This window comes from Mrakia frigida (genome assembly GCF_051309035.1).
Source record: "Mrakia frigida strain ATCC 22029 unplaced genomic scaffold BDY24scaffold_26, whole genome shotgun sequence".
NCBI classification, from domain to species: domain Eukaryota; kingdom Fungi; phylum Basidiomycota; class Tremellomycetes; order Cystofilobasidiales; family Mrakiaceae; genus Mrakia; species Mrakia frigida.
In genome coordinates, this window is record NW_027481255.1 from 127,001 (window position 1) to 147,559 (window position 20,559).

Genomic DNA, 20,559 nt, shown 5'->3' on the forward strand with positions numbered 1-20,559 from the left:
CCCCTTCCTTCCCTTCTTCTTCTTCTTCCCACCCAACGTCGACGAGCTCTCTTTCTACCAAGGTCGATCGCACACTCTACCCCCCTCCTCTCCCCTCTTCCCCTGTTACGATGCTCTCTCAACTCTCTCGTTTGACTTTAACGAGATCGATACGACCTTCTTCCTCTTCGATCTCCTCCTCGTCGTCGTCGTCGTCCTCCCTCCTTCTCTCCTCCTCTCTCCTCCCTCCTCGTCGTCGAAACTCTACGACTCCCTCTTCTTCTTCTTCAACTTCCTCGTGGACGGACACTCTCAAGAACGCTCTCCCCTCCTTCACCACTCCCATCTCCCCTACCGCCCCCCTCAAACACTCCATCCCAGATCCTCTCAAGCTCGTCAAAAAAGAACTCAACCTCCTCCGATCCAACGTCGCTCATCTCCTCGGTTCAGGTCATCCTTCCCTGGACACGGTAGCAAAGTATTACTTCCAAGCCGAGGGAAAACATATCCGACCTACGATCGTGCTGTTGATGAGTCAAGCGACGAACGGACTGGGAGGAGCGAAATGGGACGAGCTCAAGAGGAGAGGGGAGGAGGAGGTCAATCGGTCGTTAACAAAGAAGGACGATGTGTTGAACGATTACAACCCGGGGATGCCAGAATCTACAAAGAGTTTCAACTCGATTTTCATCCCCGGAGGTCCTTCTACGAGTTCAGCCAACGTCGCAACCCCTTCAGCCTCCTCAGCCCCGTCGCCCTCTCCCTCTCCCTCTCCCTCTCCCTCCTCCTCCTCCTCCCCTCCCACGCTCACCCCAACCCCAACCCTCCTCCCAACCCAACGTCGGCTCGCCGAAATCTGCGAAATGATCCACGTCGCCTCCCTCCTCCACGACGACGTGATCGACACCTCCCCTTTGCGTCGCTCCCAACCCTCCTCCCCTGCCCTCTTCGGAAACAAACTCTCCATCCTCTCGGGCGACTTCCTCCTCGGTCGATGCTGCGCTGGACTCGCTCGTCTGGGATCCAACGAGGTCGTCGAACTCATGGCGACCGCGATCGCGAATCTGGTCGAAGGCGAGGTCGCTCAGTTGAAGGCGACCACCAACCCGGAGAGGGAACCGAACCAGGACGGGTTCGATAGGTACATGCAGAAGACGTACTTGAAGACGGCGAGTTTGATGGCCAAGAGTGCGAGGTGTGCGGTGATCTTGGGAGGGTGTGAGGACGAGGGGATCAAGGACGTGGCTTATGCGTACGGTAGGAATTTGGGGATCGCGTTCCAGGTGAGTCTCTTCTCTTTCTCTCTCTCTCTCTCTCTCTCTCTCTCTCTCTCTCCTTCTCTCACTAAACCTAATCACCCTCCCCTCTTCCCCTATCAGCTCGTCGACGACCTCCTAGACTTCACCCCTACTCCCTCCCTCACCCTGGGCAAACCCTCCTCCGGCTTCGACCTCTCGCTCGGTCTCGCCACCGCGCCTCTCCTCTACGCCTGGGAATCCAACCCTTCCCTCGGTCCTCTCATCCTCCGTCGGTTCGACCAACCAGGCGACGTCGAAGCTGCCAGGGATCTCGTCCTGAAGTCGGACGGGATGGAGAGGACGAGGAAGTTGGCGAGGGAGTACGCGGAGGCGGCGAGGGATTTGGTGAGGGAGAGGTTGCCGGAGAGTGAGGCGAGGGAGGGACTGGAGGGGTTGGCGATTGGGGTGTTGGAGAGGTGTAAGTGAGGGAGGAGGGGGAGGGAGGGAGGGAGGGAAGGGGACTTGGAAGCAGATTGAGTCGACTAGATGATTCGTTTGTTTTCAGAGGTGCTGGGTTACTTGTTTTCGAAGGGAGGTAGAGGTATCTTCAGTCTAGATTTTCGTGTTTATATCGTAGATGCTTCGTTACTTCTTCTTCTCGAAGCGTGGGTTACGAGAGAGGTAAGAGCAAAGATGAAGACGGTTTCGACGCGTCGAGTGTGCCGTTCGAGCGGGAACTCGATTTGTCGTCCAGTCGGCGAGGTAGACTTCTACGCCTTTGGCTACAGGGATAACAGACTGTGGTCTAGAACTTCCGGACGTCGAAGAATGAATCCGACTGTTTTCTTCGCCAGCAGCACTGCAAGGAGAGGAAGTTCGTTCACGACGAGGAAACTCATGAACCCGAGTTCCCGATGCCCACCTCCTCCTAGTCTTCCCTCTCCCGCATAGTTTGTCTACTTTGGGAACATCTCAGTGAATGAAGCGGTAGCAGGAGAGAGAAAACTTAAGAAATAAAATAAGAACGCCCGGCGGAGTCAACAGGTCGATCTCCTCCGAACAAAAGAGCAAACAGCTGCTCACGAGGTTCTTTCCTTTGTCTCTTTCCTCTCCTCAAACCTCTACCCTTCCGAAAACCTCCCTCACAGGTTCGTTCCTTTCTCTTCTCCTTCTCAGTGAGAGGGTCCTGCGGAAGGTGTAGAAACATGGAAAGGCTGGCCGCGGCTTGGTTCCCGTTCTCAGAGACCTCCAAGTTGACCTCTTTCGTTCTCTTTCAACCTCCATCTCCTCTCTTCTCCCCTCTTCTTTTCTTTTCTACAGCCCCACCCCTCTTCAGCTACACACTCTCTACCTACTACAACCCATGCCTCTCATCAAGATCCACCTCATCAAGGGACGAACTCCCGTGGAAGTCCGAAAGATCGCAGATGTCGTTCAAGGTGAGCTCTCGTTTTTCTCTCTCCGTTTTCTTCCCTTCCTGGTGTAAGCTTTTTCTCGAGAGAAGAGCTCGAACAAGAACTGATCATATAACCTTCCTTTTGGGGTGTTGTTCTCACAGAGATCATGGTTCGTTTTCCCCTCGCCTTCACCATCGCGGCTCTCGTCGAGCTCAACCTGTCCCTCCCTCTCCCTCTCCCTCTCCTCCTCTGACTCCCCTCTCGTTCGACGACTTTTTTCAACAGCTCGCAAAGTTCAACGCTCCTCCTCGAGATCGATACCAGGTTCGTAACACTTTTATCTTCTCTTCCCTTCCTCCTATGTAGCTGCTGAGCTTCACTTGCAAAAGGGCGGCTCTTCCCATCTCTCGGTCCCCACCTCCCTCGCACTGACCTTTTATCTCTCTCTCTGCTCGAAAAAAGATCATCACCCAGCACGAGGAGGGAGAGATCATCTGTGAGGATACCAACTTGGGTTTCGAGAGGACCAACAAAATCTGCTTCATTCGTGAGTCTGTTTCCAGCTTCGCTCGCCTCCCTTTCAAGAGTCGTCTTCGCGTTGGGACGTCGCTGACCCTCTATATTACCTCCCTTCGAATCGAAAACTAACTATATCAGAGATCTTCCAGCAAGGTCAGCTTTCCTCTTCTACGCTCCTTCCAGCCGCAGGAACCCCCCAACCTGACTCCCTCTTCTCTCTCTCTCTTCCTCTCTCAGGTCGAAGCGCTGAGATGAAGAAAGCCATCTACGCCGATCTCGCTGAGCGACTCAACAAGGAGTGCGGCGTCCCCAGAACCGATCTCATCGTGTCGTGTAACGAGAACACTAGGTGCGTTTTACCTTTCAAAAACCCAAAACCGTCGTTCGGTCGGTTGAAGAGAAGAGCTGACTTCGTTTCGTTTCGTTTTTGTGCGTTGCAGGGCCGACTGGAGTTTCGGAGAGGGACGAGCTCAGTTCCTTGAGGGAGATCTTTAGATCTTCTGATTCTCTGAGGAGAGAGGGTGGTTGTATGAATGAACTTGAAACGATATAGAGGAGGGGAGGAGAGGGAGAGACGACGACGCGTGAGATGATGAGCGGACGACGCGTTGCACTCTCTTCTTTCGAGCGAGGTCTTCAAGAGGTGAGTACGGGATGGTCTCACGCTGAAGAAGTTTGCCCTAAATTGGTTGCTTGTCTTTGAGAGAAGGGTAGGGGAAGAAGAGACGAGTCGAAGCAAGGAAGCGAGGAGAGCTCAGTCCCTCGCAGTCCTACTGAGAGAGCTCGTCCTTCTTTTGAAAGCTATTGGAGTCAGGACGATATTTCAGTTACGGGCTGACCATGTCGGAGAATTTTCAAGACAGTAAGGTCGGCCGTGTCGGCAAGGAGAAGGCGAGCTCACCTTTGGACGAGAAGGCTGAGTGAGCTCTCTCCTCCTCCCTTTCTTTATCTCTCAACCTCGACATCCTTTCTCTCGGAGAGACACCAAGTCCAAGTCCACTGGACTCGACAGGAGATCAATCCTATACAAACTCTTCAACCGAAGTCCACTTTCTCCTGGCGTTCTCATTGGGGGAAGGGAGGTGAGCTCAACTCCGTCCATCCATCCCTCCATCCCTTCCTTTGACTCGACTGAAGTTCTCATCCACGGCTTCCTTCTCTCTATCTCTTCTTTCTCCAGACCATCCAGTACACCCACATCGTCCTCGCTATGCCCAAGAATCCATCTTCTACCAGGAAGGACGCAATTCCTCCCACCGATCTTCCCTCCCCTCCACCACCGAAAGTCGCTTCGACCACCTCCCCGTCGTCCGCCTCGCCAAAGATCCCTACATCCCCTTCCAAACATCGTGGAACCTTTTACAAGAAGTCGAGATCAACATCCTCTCAACCTCCAGCTCCAAATCCAACGGATTCCTCTCAATCACTCAAGGTCGCAGAGGTCTCAACTCTCTCTCCTCCTCCTCCTCCTCCTCCACCACCACTTCCCTCGTCCCTTCCACCTTCGACCACTTCCTCACCAGCACCGCCAGTCTCTCCGTCATCCCTCTTCTCGTCGTACTCCTTCGCCTTCCCTCCTTCCAAATCAACTTCCTCGGGATCCATCAGCCTCTTGGATCAGCTTGGAAACCCGGCCGGTCAACTCTTTCGACGAGTCTCAGTCGAGGACGAGTCGAAGGAGGGAGAGAAGCAGAAGCAGGAGACGAAGAAGAGGGCTGGGAAAGATTTGAAGGCTGTGAAGACGATGAGGGAGAGGGAAGCTGCGGTACTGAAGGAGAGATCGGAGAAGGCTCTGAAGGAGAAGTCTCTCCTCAAGACGAGATCGAAGAGGGAAGAACCCTCAGCCGCGACGCCCTCGTCCTCCCTGTCCACAACAACCTCGGAACCTCCTCCCTTGTCGGTCAAGCCATCTTCTTTGAAACCGCCGATCCCTCGATCTACTCCAGGGGTACCAACATCGACGATTCCAGGAGCCTCGCCGAAGGAGGAACGTCGTCGAGGGAAGCATCCTTCGACCAGCGTCGTGGCTCCTCTCCTTCATGCTCTCTCTTTCGACAACCCTCCTCCGAAATCGGCGGCTCCCATTTCCCCACCTAACTCTCCTCAGGTTGCCACAACTCCTCCTCCACTCGCATCCTCCTCCTCCTCCTCTCCTCCCTCCTCTCCTTCCTCCGAGTCCATCCCGACGCGTCCAACCACACCCGATCCTCCTGCCCTCGTCGCGGTATCCAAGTCGATCTACCACCTCGCCGAGGATCTTCGTCGGAAGGACCAAGAGTTCAAAGAGTCGGCGGAGGCTCAAGCCGCGGAGGTAGCTCTCGGGAGGGCAAGAGCGGATCCTCCTTTCCCTCCTCGACACGACGGCCCTTCGACGCAGGCGAGAGCTCCTCTTCCTCCTCCTCCCTCTTTAACCACGACGAGCAAACCCGCTGTGTTAGGACCTACGAATGGAGGAGGATCGTCGTCGTCGGTATCTTCAGCTGCATCGTCGACAACTCCCCTCACTCCTTCCGCTCCTCCGAGTCATCTCGCCTCTCATCCTCCCGTCCCTCTCTTTCCACCAAATCCCTCTTTCCCCTCCTCGACTTCCAGACCGGCAGCTCAAGGTCTCAGTCCTACTCCTTATCCCCATCAGAAACCTCCAAATCGACCGAATCCCATCCCTCCCAACGGCCAGTTCGACGCGTCGTCGTCTTCACCGAGTTCAAGTCGCTTTCAAACCGGCGGTCCCATCCCCTACTCGGTCATCTCGGTGGATCCCAAGGGAAAGGGGAGAGAGGTTCCATACGGACCACCGAATCCTGGATTCCCAACGTTCCAGCAGCAACAGCAGCAGCAGTTCCAGCATCCGCAAGGAGGACCTCCTCGTTTCCGTCAGCAGCAGCAACAGCCTGGACCCCAATCGTTCTCGTCAGATCAACGGAATCGACCTCCTCCTCCTCCTCCTCCTCAAGCCTTCGGATGTCGTCCAGAACCAAGGCCTCCGGATAACCTTCTTCGACTAGGACCCTCTCAGCCAGTCGATCCAACCCTTCGTCGAGGACCCGATGGACGAAATCAGCATCAGCAGTACCAGAATCGCTCTCGTTCTTTCCATTCGGACGTCCAACCCTCCCTTCCTCCGTCCGCCGTCACCGTCCAACCCCGAGCGGTCCTCCCTTATGGCCGTTTCCCTCCCTCGTCGAATCCACCATCTTCCTCCCGTCCTCCTCCAACTCTCGAACGAAGTCGTCCCTCCATCTCCCCGATTACCACGTCGATACCACTACCTACCCCTCCTCTACATCTTCTTCCTCCTCGTCCGATCGATAACTTCGATCAGTCTCAGCTTCGTCCCGAGTTCCAACGTCGTCGGTCGGCTCCGGTCGACGCGTCGAGACCTTCGTCTCCTCCTGTACCCTCGACTCCCAATCCTCCCGACCACACCATCGAAACAAGCATCTCGGACGGACTCTCAAGTTCAGACTTCTCGGCTCCTCCACCTCCACCTCCTCCTCCTCCTGCTCCCATTCCTCCTCGATGCTTCACGCCAACGTTCCTCCCTTCGTCCAACCTCACTCCCGGAACTCGAGCCACGGATTACCTCCTCAAAGAGAAGCCTCAAGCTCTCGCCTTCCAACCTCGAAACGCTCGTCCTTCCCACAGTGGACCAGGAGGAGGAGGAGGAGGACCTTCTTCCCCCGTCGCTCATCACTCTCGAACGACGGAGGAGCATCAGCGACGACTCGATCGAGATCGAGCAGATCAGCAGCAACAAGTTCCGCAGGAACCTCGCTGGATCCCTCCTCTTCACAACCGATCTGGTCCCAACGCCGAAGCACTGGACGAGGAGCTGGGAAGGATGGGGATCGGGAGGTTGACGAGCAGGAAGACGAATTTCACGGCGGATTGTTACGTTCACGTCAGTCCTCTCTCTCTCACTCTGTTTTCCCCTCTCTCTCCGTTTCTTTCTGCAAGCACTGATCTGTATCTCTCTCTCTCTCTCTCTTTTGAACTCTCAGATGGAGTCCTTCTTACCCAACTCTCACTCCCACCCACTCGACCAACCCATCGACCCTCATGAACTCCGAACCCTCGCCCAAATTCGTTTCGGTCCCGTCGCCTCCATCTCCCTCATCCCTCCTCACAGAACCAGAGCCTTCGTCACCTTCGAATCCATTGGATCAGCTCTACACGCGATGATGGTGTCGCTCCCTCCTGAGCAGGGAGGGGACGGAGGAGCCGCTGGCGATCAGAAGATGTTCGTGTTCGAGCCGAGGAAGAGGATGCTGGTTGAGTTGTATCGAGGTGAGGAGGAGGAGAAGAGGGAGGACGATCGACGGAGGAAGGAGCTGGAGCGATTGAGGATGCGGAAGGAGGAGGAGGAGGAGGACAGGGGAGAGACGGATGGAGGGAGAGGGTTGTGGAAGCGACGGAGGGAAGAGGAGGAGAGGAGGAAGGTTTTGGAAGGGGAGGTGAGGAGGGAAGGGGAGAGGAGGAGGTGGGAGGAACTTTACAGTGAGAGTGGGGATGGAGGGATCGGGTGGAGGGAGGACGAGGAGAGGGAGAGGGACGAGAGGCTGGTTGGGGAGAAGGGCGATTTGGAGTGTCCGATGTGAGTCGCTTCGGGTTCGAATCTCTCGCTGTTTCGATCCTCGAGGTACTTTCAATACTGACCAGTGGCATGTTTTTCCTTGATCTCAGATGCATGCAACTCCTGTGAGCCAATTCTCCCTCTGCTGAACGCCAGACGACGCGTCGAACCCTTCGTCTCGCCCTCTCGTCCACTGACTCGACTTCGCTCTTTTCGCCTCTCGTCCCATCAGCAACAACCCTCACATCCTCGCCTGCTGTGGTCATACCCTTTGCCTTCGCTGCATCGAACAGGTTCTTCAAAGCCCTCCTCGAACTGTCAGTCGCCCTTCTCCCTTTTCCTTCCTCTTCTTCCTTTTTCTCTGCTCGATCGATCTCGACGCAGCTGACCCCGGTACTCTACCTCGCCGCTCCTCAGTGTCCATGCTGCCGGGAACCCATCGGCAAACTCATCCCCAATCGACTCGCTTCGACCATCGTCGCGTCGTTCGTCAAGAGGAGTCTATTCGCTTTCGGAGAGCCTTAGATAGTCTAGTATAATCACCCGCTTTCGATCTTCTACCTGTAACTTGTACTTTGAACTCGTTGTCGTCTCTGTTTCGTTTCATCTCCTCCTTTGGCTTGTCTGTTTTCTCCTTTGCTGCTGCGATCTTGCTCTCGATCTTGATTTCGTTGACCAGAAGCATGCAAGAGAGATCCAAGAAGATAGAGTGACTTCGAAACCGAGGTGTAGAACAACAAAAACGATACAAGGAGAGTGGTAAACAAGAGGACAGAGACATATCTAAGAAGGAAAGGGTGTGAGAGAGAGTGGATTCGTTCGTCAAGCCTGAAGAAAGAGAGAAGCAGAAGCGCTCGAGGTCAGTAAAAAGGAAGAAGGGAGGACGTTCTCGAGAGGGAGGGGACACAAACGAGATAGGTGTAGGTCTTCATGTCGGATCCTCGTTCGAGGTACTCTCGCTGGAGGGAGGGAGAGAAGAGGAACGAGGTGGTCAGCGAGGCGTCGAGAACGAAGAACGAACGCAAAAGGTGAGGAAGAGAGGGAGAAGGTAAAGGCTCACATCGATCAAAGCCTCGATCCTCTTCTTGATCATACTCGGCGTGGGTTGGAACCGTCCAGCGAGCTGTCGAGTCACCTCGTTCATCAACTCGATGTGCGACATCGTCTTTGCCGATTTGAGGATTCGAACGATGCAGGCCTGGCGAACGAAACCACAACGAACACGTCCACGATCAGTCTCTACTACTCCAAGAGCTCAACTTGAAAGTTGAGAGAGAGAGGAGACTCGAAAGCGAAGAGAAAGGGAAGACGAACCTCAGCCAAATGCCTCCTCTCCTCGTCGACCCTCTCCACCGTCTCCGACCTCTCCTCTCCCGTCTCCACCCGATTCACGACCATGGCGATCTTGATCTTGGCGAGAGGAGCGGTGAACCCATCGTTGAAAGCGAACGAGTCCGAGGTGGCGACCTCTCTCGATTTCGGGTACTTGGTGAGGATTCGATACTTCCCGCAGGCGAGGGACTGAAGCGTTCGAGTGAGGTCTGCTGCTGGGATTTGGGTCGATGTGGAGATGTCCTGAAGGAGACGAGAGACGAAGAGGTATCAGCTCAGCTCGTAGGCGAAAAAGAAAAAGAACGAGATCGTCGCGTCGCCAACTCACCTCGTAACTCAACTCCTCGGCCTCGTCCAGCTCATCGAACAGCATCAACACGATCAGAGCGTATGTCGAAACGTTCAACTCGTGCGATCTGGCCTTGAACCTCGCCTTGACGTCTGCTGTTCCTTGGTTCGGCTGCCAGGTCAACCGACGACCGCTGTGTCGAGAGAGGTAGAAGGATTCGAAGTCGACGCAGGCTTGCTTGAGGAGAGGAGGGATGATGGTTCCTGCTGGGATGGCGTTTCCGGGCCAGAAGGTAGAAGTGAGGACGTTGACGGAGAGTTCGAAGAGAGGGACCTGTTGAGAACGAGAGACGAAGCAGGTGGAAAGGATCAGCGACGCGTCGAAAAGACGGGCGAGTGAGTTGAAGATGCACGAACGGTGGTCTTGGCGAGATGGGTTTTGAAGGCAGTCATGGTGTCGGAAGAGACTCGCATGTCGTTGAACATCCCTTCGAGCTTCTGAGTGAACTGGTAACCACTGCGAGGAGGAAAGAAAGAAGGGAGAGAAGGGAGAGGTCGTCAGTCGAACGCTTGGCGTCGAAGAAACCAAGGGCGAAAGATGAAACGGACCATTCGATCTGCAGCAAGGTAGAGACGGAAGAGTGTCAGCTCCTCGATGGGATAGTTCGAGGTCGGAGACGGAGCAGAAGAGAGACGCACCTTCAGCTTCGCAACCATCCCTCGTTCAGCATCGTCTGAAACACTCCGACCTTGGATCAATCGCTTCCCGAGATGGCTCTTGTAGTACCGTTCGAAGACGTCCTTGTCCGTCAGGAACCTAAAGAGCGTGATGGTCTTGTCGAGAACGACCTGAAAAGTTCGAACGAAGAAGCGTCAGTCCGACGCGTCGAAGAGGGAGACGCCGAGGAAACGAGAGGGACGAACGTCGACTTCTTCCTCGGTTTTCTGAGGAACGGGAATCAAAGGAAAGTGAAGGTCAGCTTAGAAGACGAGAAGGCGGGAAGGATGGAAGAGGAGAAACGGCGACGAACCCCTTTCAGACCCTTCTTCAGGTTATCGTCGATGAACAGCGAGATGTACTCAGCCGATTTCGGGTTGGCGTTGACGAACGATTCGAAAGCCTGCCAGGAAAGAAAGTGAACCCAGATCGATCAGCTCCGAGCTCGCCAAAGGGTGGAGAAGGGAGACGCGACTCGACTCACCTCGTTGATCGCCGTCTGAACCGTCTTATCCCCACTGAACGCCTCCCTCAAGATCCTATCGAATTTGTCCTTCAAATCTAGCACCTCCTGCACCCACCTCAAAGCAGACTGCAAAGCTCCAGCGGCACTCGCACCTCCAGCTCCTCCCTCCTTCCCCTTTCCCTTCCCCTTAGGATCCTTCTCTCCTCCTCCCGCTCCCGCTCCCTCCTCTCCAGCTCCAGCTCCTCCCATCGACGACCCAGCTCCAGCTCCTCCCGTCGACGGTCCAGATCCAGGTCCAGGTCCAGGTCCAGGTCCAGGCGGTGGTGGCGGTCCATCCTGGAACCCTTCGTTGACCTTCTCTCCTCTCTCCTTCACACTCTCCTTCATCGCCTTCTTCAGCTCCTTCATCCCCAGCGGAACCTTCCCAAACACCCTGTACAGTCTAGCGAGGTCGTCCATCCGATCCGAATCGAGCATGCTGACGAGACCTGATCCAGGCATGGTGAGGATCGCTCGGAGGTGAGCAGTGATGAGGTTGTCTTGGAGGTGTTTTTGGAGGGAAGCGGAGGTTTGGGAGGAGAGGTAGTGTTGAGCTCGGGCAGCTTCTTCTTCGAGACGACGTTCGACCTGAGGAAGAGCGGAAGAGCGGAAGAGAGGGTTCAGCTGAGTCTCGCATCGAGGGACTGGACAGAGAGAAACGAGAGGCCTGACCTTCTTCAAGTACACTCCCGCCTCACAATCCTCAACCAACCTCTCTCCCTCCTCCTTGTAAAACTCGCCCGTCCAACTCAGGAACACCTTCTCGAAATCTGTATCGTACACGCTGGGTCCTCCTTCCTTCTCCCGTAGACTGAGAAGAATATCGATGGCGTCTCGCATCGCTGAGCGGTTGATGACTTCTCCGTCGCGTTCGAGCTTGATTTGGGAGAGAAGGGTCGAGATGAGTTGGTTGTGGATGGGATGAAGCGAGGAGCGGATGATTCGTTTGAGGAAGAGGGTGAGACCGACGTCGTAGACAAGGGGAACTTTGGCGGAGGGAGTGTAGGTTTTGTCCTTGCAAAGACAGAGGGAGAAGGGAGGGAGGGGGGGAGGGAGGAGATCGATGAGCTTGAGCGTTTTGAATGAGTCGAGCAGCCTCGAGCTCGAATCCAATCCAGGAAACGCCAAACTCACCATGTACTTCAACACATCCCTCAACTTGGACATGATGCTGAGATGATCGTCCCAAACTCCCTTGATGGCTTTGAGGAAGAGCTCTCCTTCGACACCTCTCTCGACCGAAGACATGGCCGCTCCTCCCCCTGCGCCAGTCCCACTCCCTGAAGCGACACCGAGTTCCAGAGGCGCAGCCGACGACAGAGACGGCGCGGATAGTCCTGCGAGAGCTGTTGCTGACCGAGGGAAGGTAGGAACGATGATGGACGAGGCCTGTTGATCGAGATGAAGACTGACGAGCTCGCCGACTCCGTCGTAGAGGAACTCGCCCTGCAAGACGACCAACAAACAGAGTGAGTACAGGATTGTCGTAGGTAGACACGAACGGAATGAGAGCTCACCCTTTTAAAGAGCACCATGTTGTAAGCATATCTATAGTTCTCCTCGTACGAGAGGAGGTTGGAGTGGTGGTTCTGAATCTCTCGAATCGACGACTTGAGCTTCCTCCACGTTTCGGCCTGGTCGAAGTCGTTGGCAGACTGGTAGAGAGGGGATATGTATTAGTAGCTAATCCAACAAAAGGATAAAGAAGCGGGGAGTCACTCACTTTGGACTTTGGTGGTCTCTACAGAGAGGAAGAGGGAAGCAAGGGAAGGAGAGAAGGGCGGGCGGGTCAGCTCGGATGGGCTCATATCTCCTCGCTGTTGTTTTGGGAGATAACTTACAATCTTTCCCTTTGGCTTTTTACCAAAGCTTGAAGAGCCTCCTGTGAGATTGTAGGCAAGATACGGCGACGCAAAGGAGGGAAAGAAGGGGAAGGGAAGGTGGAGGTCAGCTCTCTCGTCTCGTCTTGTCTCTTCTCGGTGGCGACGGAAGGATCTCTTCGGGAAGATCAAGTCCTGAAAACGAACTCACCCATCATGATGAGAGAAGTATATAGAAGAGGGTGGAGGAGAAAGAGAGCGAGGTGCGGGAAGAAGAGCGGGAGGAGGAAGGAAGGAAGAGGTCGAGGCGATGGGTGTTGAAACCCTGGAAAGATCGCTCAGCCAATTTCAGCCCTTCTCAGCCAGTTTTCGAGCTTGACTGAGTTTGACTGAGGGTGACTTCAAACTCGGACTGTTTCTATCTCGATCCGTGACTCTTTCCCAGTCGTTTTCAGTCGTTCTCAGCTAGCTTGCTCGTTTTCCAGAAACCATTCGAGCTCGTGGAACGAGATCACATCGAGGGAAGAGAAGACTAGCTAGCAAGAAGACCCCTCCCTCTGCAGAAACACTTCCCACCCCAAGATCGACTGCCCTACTGCGAGAGAAGCCACAAAAGCTGTAAAATCGAAGTAAAGGAAGTCAGCGCTCAGAGCGCTCAGATCCGGAGAGCAGAGGAAAGAGAAAGGGTAGGACGGGAGGGAGAGATGACGAGCTCACCAGAGATTCTACTGCCAAAAGCCCGCTGAAGTGGGACCCAACGAGATCAAGCGAGATCCTGCATTCTATGTGCGAGCGAAAAGAGAGAGAGATAGTAGCCAGGGCGCGAGAAGTAGGACGAAGGGAACAAGAGATGCGGCGTGCGAGAAGGGAGTCCAGTGCATGGCCGGTTGAGTGAAAGCAGAGACGTCCGAGATGGAAAATTTGCACGCAGAGAGCATCATTACGAGGTCAACTTCACCTCGGGTGAAGCTGGAGCTCGTAGTGGACAGTGGCGAGGCATAGCAAGTGAAGGAGGGAAGGGAAGGTCGAAGGTCGAAGAACGCAGCCCTTCGCCTTCCTAGAAAAGCTGAAGAAAGCTACGCAGAGCGCTGGAAGGTCCGAGCGAGCTGTAGAGAGACCAATCCAGCGTTGTTGATTACCAAGGGGGGTGGGTAGAAGGGGGGGGGAGGGAAGGGGGAGGAAGGAGGAAGGGTGAGATGGATCGATGATGAAGTGGCGAGAACGACAAGTCCTTTTTTTCGTCCTGCTAGCGAGAAGACTGTGCATCCAGCTAGATTTGAGAACGAGCTGGGAAGAGATCGTCGGCTTGAGTCGTGATTGGCTGAGGATGGATGTTGGGCGAAATCGACTGAGAATGACTGAAATTGGCTGAGGAGTCTTTACAGGGGTTGAAAGTCAGGAGCGAGCTCGTTGCTTTCATCGAACGTTCAAGGGGGTACATTTCGACATATAGATTCTCACTGACGCGCCGTTAACTTTAAAGAATGAGTCCTAAGTTAGATTGACGAAACCTCGAAAATGCGGACTCAAAACAACCAACCCATCTCTTTCAAACGAGGGAAGGACTCGAAGTTGACCTCGACTCCCACCCTCTCCTTCCTTCCCTCTCCTCTCCCTCTTCTCCCGCAAGGATGACCCTCCCTCAACTCCCTCTCGACGTCCTCTCCGAGATCTTCTCCCACTTCTTCCAATCCTTCGAAATCCCTTCCAAAGGATCCAGCTCCCTCCTCCTCACGTCCAAAGCGTTCCGAACGCTCTCCCTCCCCTTCTTCTGGAGATCCATCACGATCCATCGTCCCTCCGACTTCGTCTCCCTCTTCGATCGCAAGACGGGTCTCCTTCACGCCAAAGGCAAGATTGGGAAGCATCGACGGAAGTGGATCAGGGAGTTGAGCTTGGGGGAAGGAGCAGCTGTCCCTTACGATCCCGTCAAGATCGAGAAGGCCTCCAAGAGCAAGATGGGCATCGAAGGAGACGAGGGACGAAGAATCCACGTTGCACTCAAACCGGCCAAACTTCCAAACCTTCGAATCCTCGCCCTCGGAAAGGTCGGCTACCTCTCTCCATTGTCACACGCAGAGGATCCATCGTACGACGACCTTGTCGAAGCACTCGCAGCCGAGGACGAAGCAGAGTGGCAGGAGGAGAAGGATGGGCTTTCAGAGTCTGAAGTCGAAGAGGTCGAAGATGCTAGACGGCAAGGTGGGTTTAGAGAGATCCTCGCGACTTGTTACGGAGATTTCTTCGGTCGTCTCGCAGGGAGGAACAACAAGATCATCGGAGCCCTCCTCACCTCCTCGCTCGACAAAGGAGATCGCCTCGTCTCCCTTCATCTTCCCTTTGGTCCTGTCCTTGGATGGGATTTGGGCTCTAGGCAGAGGTTCAAGCAGGACTCCAGAATCCCTTCGAACCTCTCCCAGGTCCAGAACCTCGTCGTTACCCTTCATCCTCCCACAAGTTTCACCTTCGAATCGCCCAACGCGTTCAGGACGGCTCAGATTCTTGCTGGTCAGATCGGAGGGAAGGCTCGAGTCAGGATGGAGACGATGAGGGAGAGAGCGAGGAAGAGCCTTGATGAGGTTATTGAGAAGGCCGAGGAGAAGGATTTGAGGATGTTTGCGTTGTGGGAGTTCGTCGAGGAGGATGGGAGTTTCTCTCCTTTCGTCCCTTCGCTCAGGGTTTGGTGAGTGGATCTATTCTTCCTCGACGATCACGAAACTCTTACTGACCTTTCACTCTTTCTTCTCTCTCTCTGTCAGAACCACTCTTCCAACCTCGAAAACGGCCGGCGAGTCGCGCTCTCCCCTCCCTCCTCGACGCGTCGTTCGACCTCTCAAAAGCCCAGGCTTTCTCTCCCTTCTTTTTTACTCGCATCACTCAGCAACCTAGGTACACTCTCTCTCACCTTCCTACACGACCTTCTTCATGATTTTTTTTTCTTCTTCTCTCTCCTCCCCTCAGAAAGCGTCCGTCTCGCCGGTACGTCATCAGCCCACCTTCGATTTGTTCTTCTTTGTCCCCTTCTCTTCCTCCCAACTCTCACTCCCTCTTCCAATCTAACTCTTCTCTCTCCAACGCTCTCTTACGAACCATGTTCAGACTTTCCCTCTCCGCTCTCCCTCGACAGGCCATCGCTACTCGGTCGTTCGCTTCTTCCTCGTTCGTTCCTCTCGTCCTCCTCCAATCTCCCCTCCCCCCCATTTCTTTTTGGCCCCTCCTTCGCCTTTGATCTGACCTTCTTTTCCTTCTTTTGGTTCGATTCGAACGCTCAGGCGACTTCTCGCTTCTGCTCCTCACGCCAACGATCCCGAGGTGCTCGAGAAGGAGAAGGCTAGGAACTTGCAGGGGGTCAAGAAGGGGTCAGTTCAGCTCTCGTACTTCCTCTTCGTCCTCTTTTCCTTCGTCCTTGCTGACTCTCTCTCCCTTTGATCTTCTTTTATCGCAGCGACCCCAACTGGAACGAGAAACTTGCTGTTCGTCCCTCTTTCTCTTTCTCTCTCTCTCTCTCCTCGTCAAGCTCACGCTGACCTTCTCCTCTTGAACCACTCGCAGAGCGACTCCGAAGCGTCCGTCAAAGCCGACCAGAACGACCAGTCCCCCTCTCAGCTCCAGAAGGAAACCGCCTACAAGGCTCACCAGCACCACGGGGAGGGAGGATCTCCTGCTAGTGAGTCTCGCGAAAACCAGCATCGTCGTCGTCATCTCCAAGTCGAGGTTTTTTTTTTTTTTTTTTTTTTTTTTTCCGCTAAACCTTTCTTCCCTTTGGGTTTTCTCTAGGCAAATCGGTTCCTGAGCCTCACCCTACTGGATCCGAGGAGGCTGTGGTTAGTTCAGTTTCTTTTGCGTTTCTCTGACCCTTCGTGCGATGGTAGGAGACGGGTTGGGCTGACTTTGTTTGGTTTTTACGGGTGTGTTTTTTTGTGAACGAGTAGAAGGCTGATCAGCACGTCGGGAAGCCTTGATTAGGCATGTATTACTGAAGAATGAAGGGTCATGTTTATGTGAACTTCGAATGGACTTCTGAAGGCAGTTAGAAAGAGGGAGAGAGATGGGAAGGAGAGACGGATTGGAGAGCGAGCTCACATCTGGCAGGACCCCCTGGGGTTCGTCATTTTAAAGAGAGACGGAAAGGGAAAAATCTAGGGTGAAAACCTCACGGAAGAGGGAGTCGTCTATAGAAGCTTCTTTTGAGCTCCTTTTCTTGCCTTCAAAAAAGAAGAAAATCCTTGCCGACCCAAGAAGAACTCGACGCGGTTCTCCTCCCGTCTTTTCCTCCCCTCTCTCTCCATCTCTTCCCTCTTTTCCCTCCCAACCACCACCACCAGCACCATGTCCTCCTCCTCGAGTATCTCCTCTCCTCTCTCCCTCTCCCTTTTCCTCCTCTCCTCAGCTCTCTACTTCGCCGCTGCTTCCTCGAACGCTCCCGGCTCGACCCAAGGAGGAGGGAGTGCGGCTTTGGAGAAGGAGGCCAGGAAGGAGGATAAGGAGGATGGTCAGTTTCCGTCCGCTTTTTTTCGGAGTGAATTTCTTCAAAGGGGGTTTGAGGTGGGAGTCTAAGCAGAAAGGGGTGCAAAAGGAGGTGTTGGGAATGGGTTTGGAGGAGGGGAGGAAGAGGGAGGGAGGGAGGAGGGACGAAGCCGCCGGGAGGAGTTGAGCTCAGTTCTCTGCGTTTCGAAGGTGGTTGTAAGACCTCTTCTCGTTGAAGCAAAGACGTTACACGAACCTCCTGGTGGCTTCTTAGCAGTCCCGTCTGCTCAGTTTCCGAGTCGCAGAGCTCTCGCCGCTCTACAAAGAGCCTCCCTCCCTCGAGCTCCGTCTTTTCGTCCGGTCCTCTGTCCGAACCGCCGTTCTTGCTTATTTGCTGACCTCGAACCCTTCGCCCTCGTCTCCAGGATCTTCACGAGAAGCTCACTCTCAAATCGGAGGACATGACGGACCCAAGCTGGGCAAGAAACCCGTCGTTATCTATGTGATGGTGAGCTCGGACGACTTCCTTCGGTCTTCTCCTCCCTCCCTCCCTCCCTCCTTCCCTCCGTTCGCTGACTCCCTTCCCTTTGCTTCTTTCTTCTCTACAGGGTGTTTGTGGATGGTGAGTCCCCTCTCTCTCTCTCTTGTGCTTCTCTCAGCAAACCACATTAAGCGAAGCTGACTCGCGGTTCTGCTCCCTGCCTGTTCTCAGCGGGAAATCAACAACAGGTCTCCGTCTGTCCGAGCTTCTCAAGATCCCTTACTTTGACGGAGACTCCCTCCACACCCCTGAAAACGTAGCCAAGATGCACGCCAACAACCCGCTGAACGATTCGGATCGGATCCCTTGGGTGAGCTGCTCCTCTTGCTCCCTCCCCTCTTCGACTCCTCTTCTCTTCGAGCTCGAGAGCTCACGCGTCCTCCTTGCTTCCTTCCTTCCTTCCGTCTTCCACCCTCCCAGCTCAAGAAGATCCAGCAGCACGGAATTGACGAGTTGGCCAACAACCCCGGAGGATGCATCATCGCTGCTTCGTCGTTGAAGTTTGCTTACAGGGAGATTCAACGTGGGAATGGTTCGTTCGCGTCTCCTCTTCTCGCTCATCTTCCTCTCTCACCTTCTCTTGCCCGTTCGGGTTTTTCTTCGACGACTGACCTTTCGACTCTCATTGTTGTTTACAAATCCGTTGGTGCTGCAGAACTGCCTCCCAACGCTCTCGACGTCCTCCCCAACGGTCTCCCCGCCTCCCCTTCTCGCTCGCAGGTCCAAACCCTCTTTGTTTACCTCAAAGGAACCCCCGAGGTTCTTGCGGAGAGGATGGCTGGGAGGAAGGGTCACTACATGGTTCGTTTCGTTTCTCTCATTCGTTTCCTCTCAACTAACTCCCTTCGTTGCGAGAAACGGAACGCTGACCCTCCCTCCCTCCCTCCTCCCTCGTCCGATGTTCATCCAGGGCTCGGTGCGTCTCATCTTCTTTCCTCTCGTCCTGTTGCATCCCTCGTGATGCGAACCTTCTTCCCTGACCCTGCTTCTTCTCTTCGTTGATCTCCCCCACAGGCAATGCTCACCTCCCAACTCGCCACGATGGAGGACCCTCCCAAGAACGGAGAGCAAGGGATCATCGTGGTCGATATTGATCAGGCGGAGGAGGGAGTTACGCAGGAGGCTTACAGAGGGGTGCTGGCTGCTATTGAAAACCAGTAGAGTTGAGGGTTTGGTTGATGTGCGAGGGGAGGAGGAGGTTCTGGGTTGGGGAGGGGAGGGGAGGAACGCGGAACGACGAGGGGTTGAGGGCTTTTTGGGGGGGTTAGTTTTAGATCTCATCTCATGTATTTCTCGAGGATTTCGTTCGGGGGATAAGAAAGTTTGGAAGGGTGAGGCAGGAGGGCTGAACGCTCGAGTGAGGTGGGCGGACGCGTCCCGTCGCGTCGCGTCGTGGGGATCTTCTCGTTCTTCCCCTTCGCTCTCGTCTTTCCTTTCTTCGCTCTTTTCAAATGCACCCTTCTATCCACGCGGTCCTGCCTTCAACCAGAAAGGAACGTTTCGATTCATCGCCGTCGTTCCGACCTCTTGCTTTCACTCCATCCGGTTGAGCTTCAGCCTCCGCCGGACTCTCCCTCCTTCTCCTCTCCCAAACCATCTGATCGGCAACTGTCAAGCCAACCAGTTTCCCTCCACGTCGCTCAAATCCTCACTGCAGGATCAGCGACTGAGTCTTGCCGCTTTTCCTTTTCAGACGCGTCCAGAGCTCGAAGCTGACCTTTCTCCAGTCTTCGACGTCGCTGCTCAGACGTACGAGATGCTCAGCACTCCCAACATGAAGACCAGTGAGCTCTCTTGTCTCTCTGTTTCCCGACTCTCGTCGAGGCTTCGATCTGACACTATCGCCCTCACATCCAGTCTCCGACCGACACGTCGCCGCCTTCATTCTCCCCACCGGCCCACCCTATCCCCATGACTTCTTCGTGCCTCGACTCCTCCACCTTTACTGGCTCTCGAGGTTATTTTTGAGTGGAGACGAAGCAGGACGCGATGAAGCACGTTTCGTAAGTACGTTTTTGGGCTGTCGTGCGCGTCTTTTCCTTTCCCCTTTTTTCTCTTTCCCTTTCGCTTAGTCTACAACCCCACCTTCGGTTTCTTTTCTCTTTTTACTCGAAGGAGACCTAATGATTGAGCTGTGGATGTTCGCCTGGAACTCTGAGCATCTCAAACTCGCTCGCTCAGCTTTGTGACGATCAACTCGCTCGCGTGCCTCAAATGGTCAACGCTCGCACGAGTGTTACCTTCTTCGACGAGTGAGAATCGAGCGACGAGATTCACGGCGCAGACTTTTGCTGGGATCGGAGGCAAGTTGGCTCAGAACTACGCTTTGCTCGTGGTGAGGAAATTGGGCCGGACTTGACGTTTCGCTCGACGCGTCGTTTGGTTCTTTCCAGTCCTTGATCTCATCCACAACGGCTCCCTCGCTTTCTTCAAGAAGCGTTCCTACCAAGTCAGTCCATCTCCCTCCCTCATCCCACCTTTTTCCTTTTCACCCACCAATCCCCTGATCCGCTCTCTCTCTTTTCTTCTCTCGTTTCCTTCGACGTCCTCGCGGCCTCCTCATCAGATCCGTCACCGCCATCTCCTTCCGCCTCGTCGCTCTCTCCTCTCCACCCCCGCCTTAGGAGCCTGCTACGCTTACGATGCACTCGGAATCTACCTCAACAGAGGAATCACCCGCGTCGAAGTCCGAACCGACGAGACGCGTCTCGCCCTTTTCTCCCTTTGATAGTTCGCAGGTCGGCGGCGCCTAATGGGCCAATCTCCTTCATTTTACTGGTGTTGTCACTGCTGCTGCTGTGGATGCGAAGGTTGGGATGAACTGGTGAGGCTTCGACGCCAAAGAACGACGCGACGCTCGTTTTGCGACTGAGACTGAGACTGACGTTTCCTGTTTTGGGTAGAACAGGATGAGGAAGGAGAAGGCTTTGGGTGATGGAAGTGAGAGGAGAGCTTTGTTGGATGCTGAGGTGAACTGAGGAGGGAGGGAACTTCGACGAGCGAAGGGACGAGGAACGTCGAGACGAAGTCTTGCTTCGTCCGACTCGGCTTGAGCGAGCTCGTCCTCTTTCGATGCGATGATTCTACAAACCTACCTTTCGAAAGAGAACACAAAGAGCTCCAACCCACCTCTGTCTTCGTCGCTCTCTCCTCTCCCAGCCCTCTCTCTTTCCAAAGACCCA

At 54.6% G+C, this 20,559-nt stretch overlaps 7 protein-coding genes across 7 annotated transcripts; 5 read left to right on the forward strand and 2 right to left on the reverse strand.

Moving 5' to 3' along the window:
* Positions 1–110: 110 nt before the first annotated feature.
* Positions 111–1,703, forward strand: COQ1 (trans-hexaprenyltranstransferase; the record flags this gene model as incomplete). Its single annotated transcript, XM_076637509.1, has 2 exons — positions 111–1,262; positions 1,359–1,703. 2 exons carry the CDS (start codon positions 111–113, stop codon positions 1,701–1,703), a joined length of 1,497 nt encoding a protein of 498 aa, XP_076494494.1.
* A 597-nt stretch (positions 1,704–2,300) lies between these two features.
* On the forward strand, positions 2,301–3,683 carry BDY24DRAFT_396413 (tautomerase family protein). The gene is made up of 8 exons (XM_076641440.1): positions 2,301–2,365; positions 2,538–2,656; positions 2,776–2,783; positions 2,900–2,938; positions 3,077–3,161; positions 3,272–3,286; positions 3,371–3,482; positions 3,574–3,683. The coding sequence occupies exons 2-8, from the start codon at positions 2,581–2,583 to the stop codon at positions 3,626–3,628; spliced, it is 390 nt and encodes a 129-aa protein (XP_076494495.1). The 5' UTR covers positions 2,301–2,365; positions 2,538–2,580; the 3' UTR covers positions 3,629–3,683.
* Positions 3,684–4,059: 376 nt separating this feature from the next.
* On the forward strand, positions 4,060–7,236 carry BDY24DRAFT_135922 (uncharacterized protein). The gene has a single exon (XM_076636043.1). It carries the CDS (start codon positions 4,344–4,346, stop codon positions 7,194–7,196), a length of 2,853 nt encoding a protein of 950 aa, XP_076494496.1. The 5' UTR covers positions 4,060–4,343; the 3' UTR covers positions 7,197–7,236.
* Positions 7,237–8,361, reverse strand: BDY24DRAFT_135921 (uncharacterized protein). The gene has a single exon (XM_076636042.1). It carries the CDS (start codon positions 7,970–7,972, stop codon positions 7,277–7,279), a length of 696 nt encoding a protein of 231 aa, XP_076494497.1. The 5' UTR covers positions 7,973–8,361; the 3' UTR covers positions 7,237–7,276.
* Position 8,362: 1 nt separating this feature from the next.
* BDY24DRAFT_135956 (cullin family protein) lies at positions 8,363–12,837 on the reverse strand. Its single transcript, XM_076636044.1, has 17 exons — positions 12,581–12,837; positions 12,391–12,431; positions 12,273–12,290; positions 12,067–12,204; positions 11,684–11,995; positions 11,222–11,563; positions 10,529–11,137; positions 10,358–10,447; positions 10,251–10,271; positions 10,026–10,175; positions 9,936–9,943; positions 9,744–9,843; positions 9,367–9,660; positions 9,021–9,281; positions 8,767–8,904; positions 8,618–8,665; positions 8,363–8,534 (listed from the first exon to the last, which is right to left on the reverse strand). Exons 1-17 carry the CDS (start codon positions 12,585–12,587, stop codon positions 8,529–8,531), a joined length of 2,583 nt encoding a protein of 860 aa, XP_076494498.1. The 5' UTR covers positions 12,588–12,837; the 3' UTR covers positions 8,363–8,528.
* Positions 12,838–13,910: 1,073 nt separating this feature from the next.
* On the forward strand, positions 13,911–15,311 carry BDY24DRAFT_396428 (uncharacterized protein; the record flags this gene model as incomplete). Its single annotated transcript, XM_076641441.1, has 2 exons — positions 13,911–15,052; positions 15,129–15,311. A coding segment is annotated over exon 1 (1,050 nt), but the record flags the coding sequence as incomplete, so codon positions are not given.
* A 1,302-nt stretch (positions 15,312–16,613) lies between these two features.
* On the forward strand, positions 16,614–18,677 carry BDY24DRAFT_396429 (gluconokinase). The gene is made up of 8 exons (XM_076641442.1): positions 16,614–16,861; positions 17,262–17,344; positions 17,445–17,458; positions 17,549–17,687; positions 17,798–17,909; positions 18,033–18,178; positions 18,288–18,293; positions 18,392–18,677. Exons 1-8 carry the CDS (start codon positions 16,699–16,701, stop codon positions 18,536–18,538), a joined length of 810 nt encoding a protein of 269 aa, XP_076494500.1. The 5' UTR covers positions 16,614–16,698; the 3' UTR covers positions 18,539–18,677.
* The last annotated feature ends 1,882 nt before the right edge of the window (positions 18,678–20,559 follow it).

Excerpts from the sequence above, each read along its gene's own strand:
- BDY24DRAFT_135922 (XM_076636043.1), top strand. The coding sequence starts at position 4,344 with ATGCCCAAGAATCCATCTTCTACCAGGAAGGACGCAATTCCTCCCACC.
- BDY24DRAFT_135921 (XM_076636042.1), bottom strand. The coding sequence starts at position 7,972 with ATGACCACAGCAGGCGAGGATGTGAGGGTTGTTGCTGATGGGACGAGA.
- BDY24DRAFT_396429 (XM_076641442.1), top strand. The coding sequence starts at position 16,699 with ATGTCCTCCTCCTCGAGTATCTCCTCTCCTCTCTCCCTCTCCCTTTTC. Across the intron at positions 16,862-17,261 it reads GAAGGAGGATAAGGAGGATG|GATCTTCACGAGAAGCTCAC; the intron begins GTCAGTTTCCGT and ends CCTCGTCTCCAG. Across the intron at positions 17,688-17,797 it reads ATTCGGATCGGATCCCTTGG|CTCAAGAAGATCCAGCAGCA; the intron begins GTGAGCTGCTCC and ends CCACCCTCCCAG.
- BDY24DRAFT_135956 (XM_076636044.1), bottom strand. Across the intron at positions 10,448-10,528 it reads TTCAGACGGCGATCAACGAG|GCTTTCGAATCGTTCGTCAA; the intron begins GTGAGTCGAGTC and ends CTTTCCTGGCAG. Across the intron at positions 9,661-9,743 it reads CCCATCTCGCCAAGACCACC|GTCCCTCTCTTCGAACTCTC; the intron begins GTTCGTGCATCT and ends CGTTCTCAACAG.
- BDY24DRAFT_396413 (XM_076641440.1), top strand. The coding sequence starts at position 2,581 with ATGCCTCTCATCAAGATCCACCTCATCAAGGGACGAACTCCCGTGGAA. Across the intron at positions 2,939-3,076 it reads CTCCTCGAGATCGATACCAG|ATCATCACCCAGCACGAGGA; the intron begins GTTCGTAACACT and ends GCTCGAAAAAAG. Across the intron at positions 3,483-3,573 it reads TCGTGTAACGAGAACACTAG|GGCCGACTGGAGTTTCGGAG; the intron begins GTGCGTTTTACC and ends TGTGCGTTGCAG.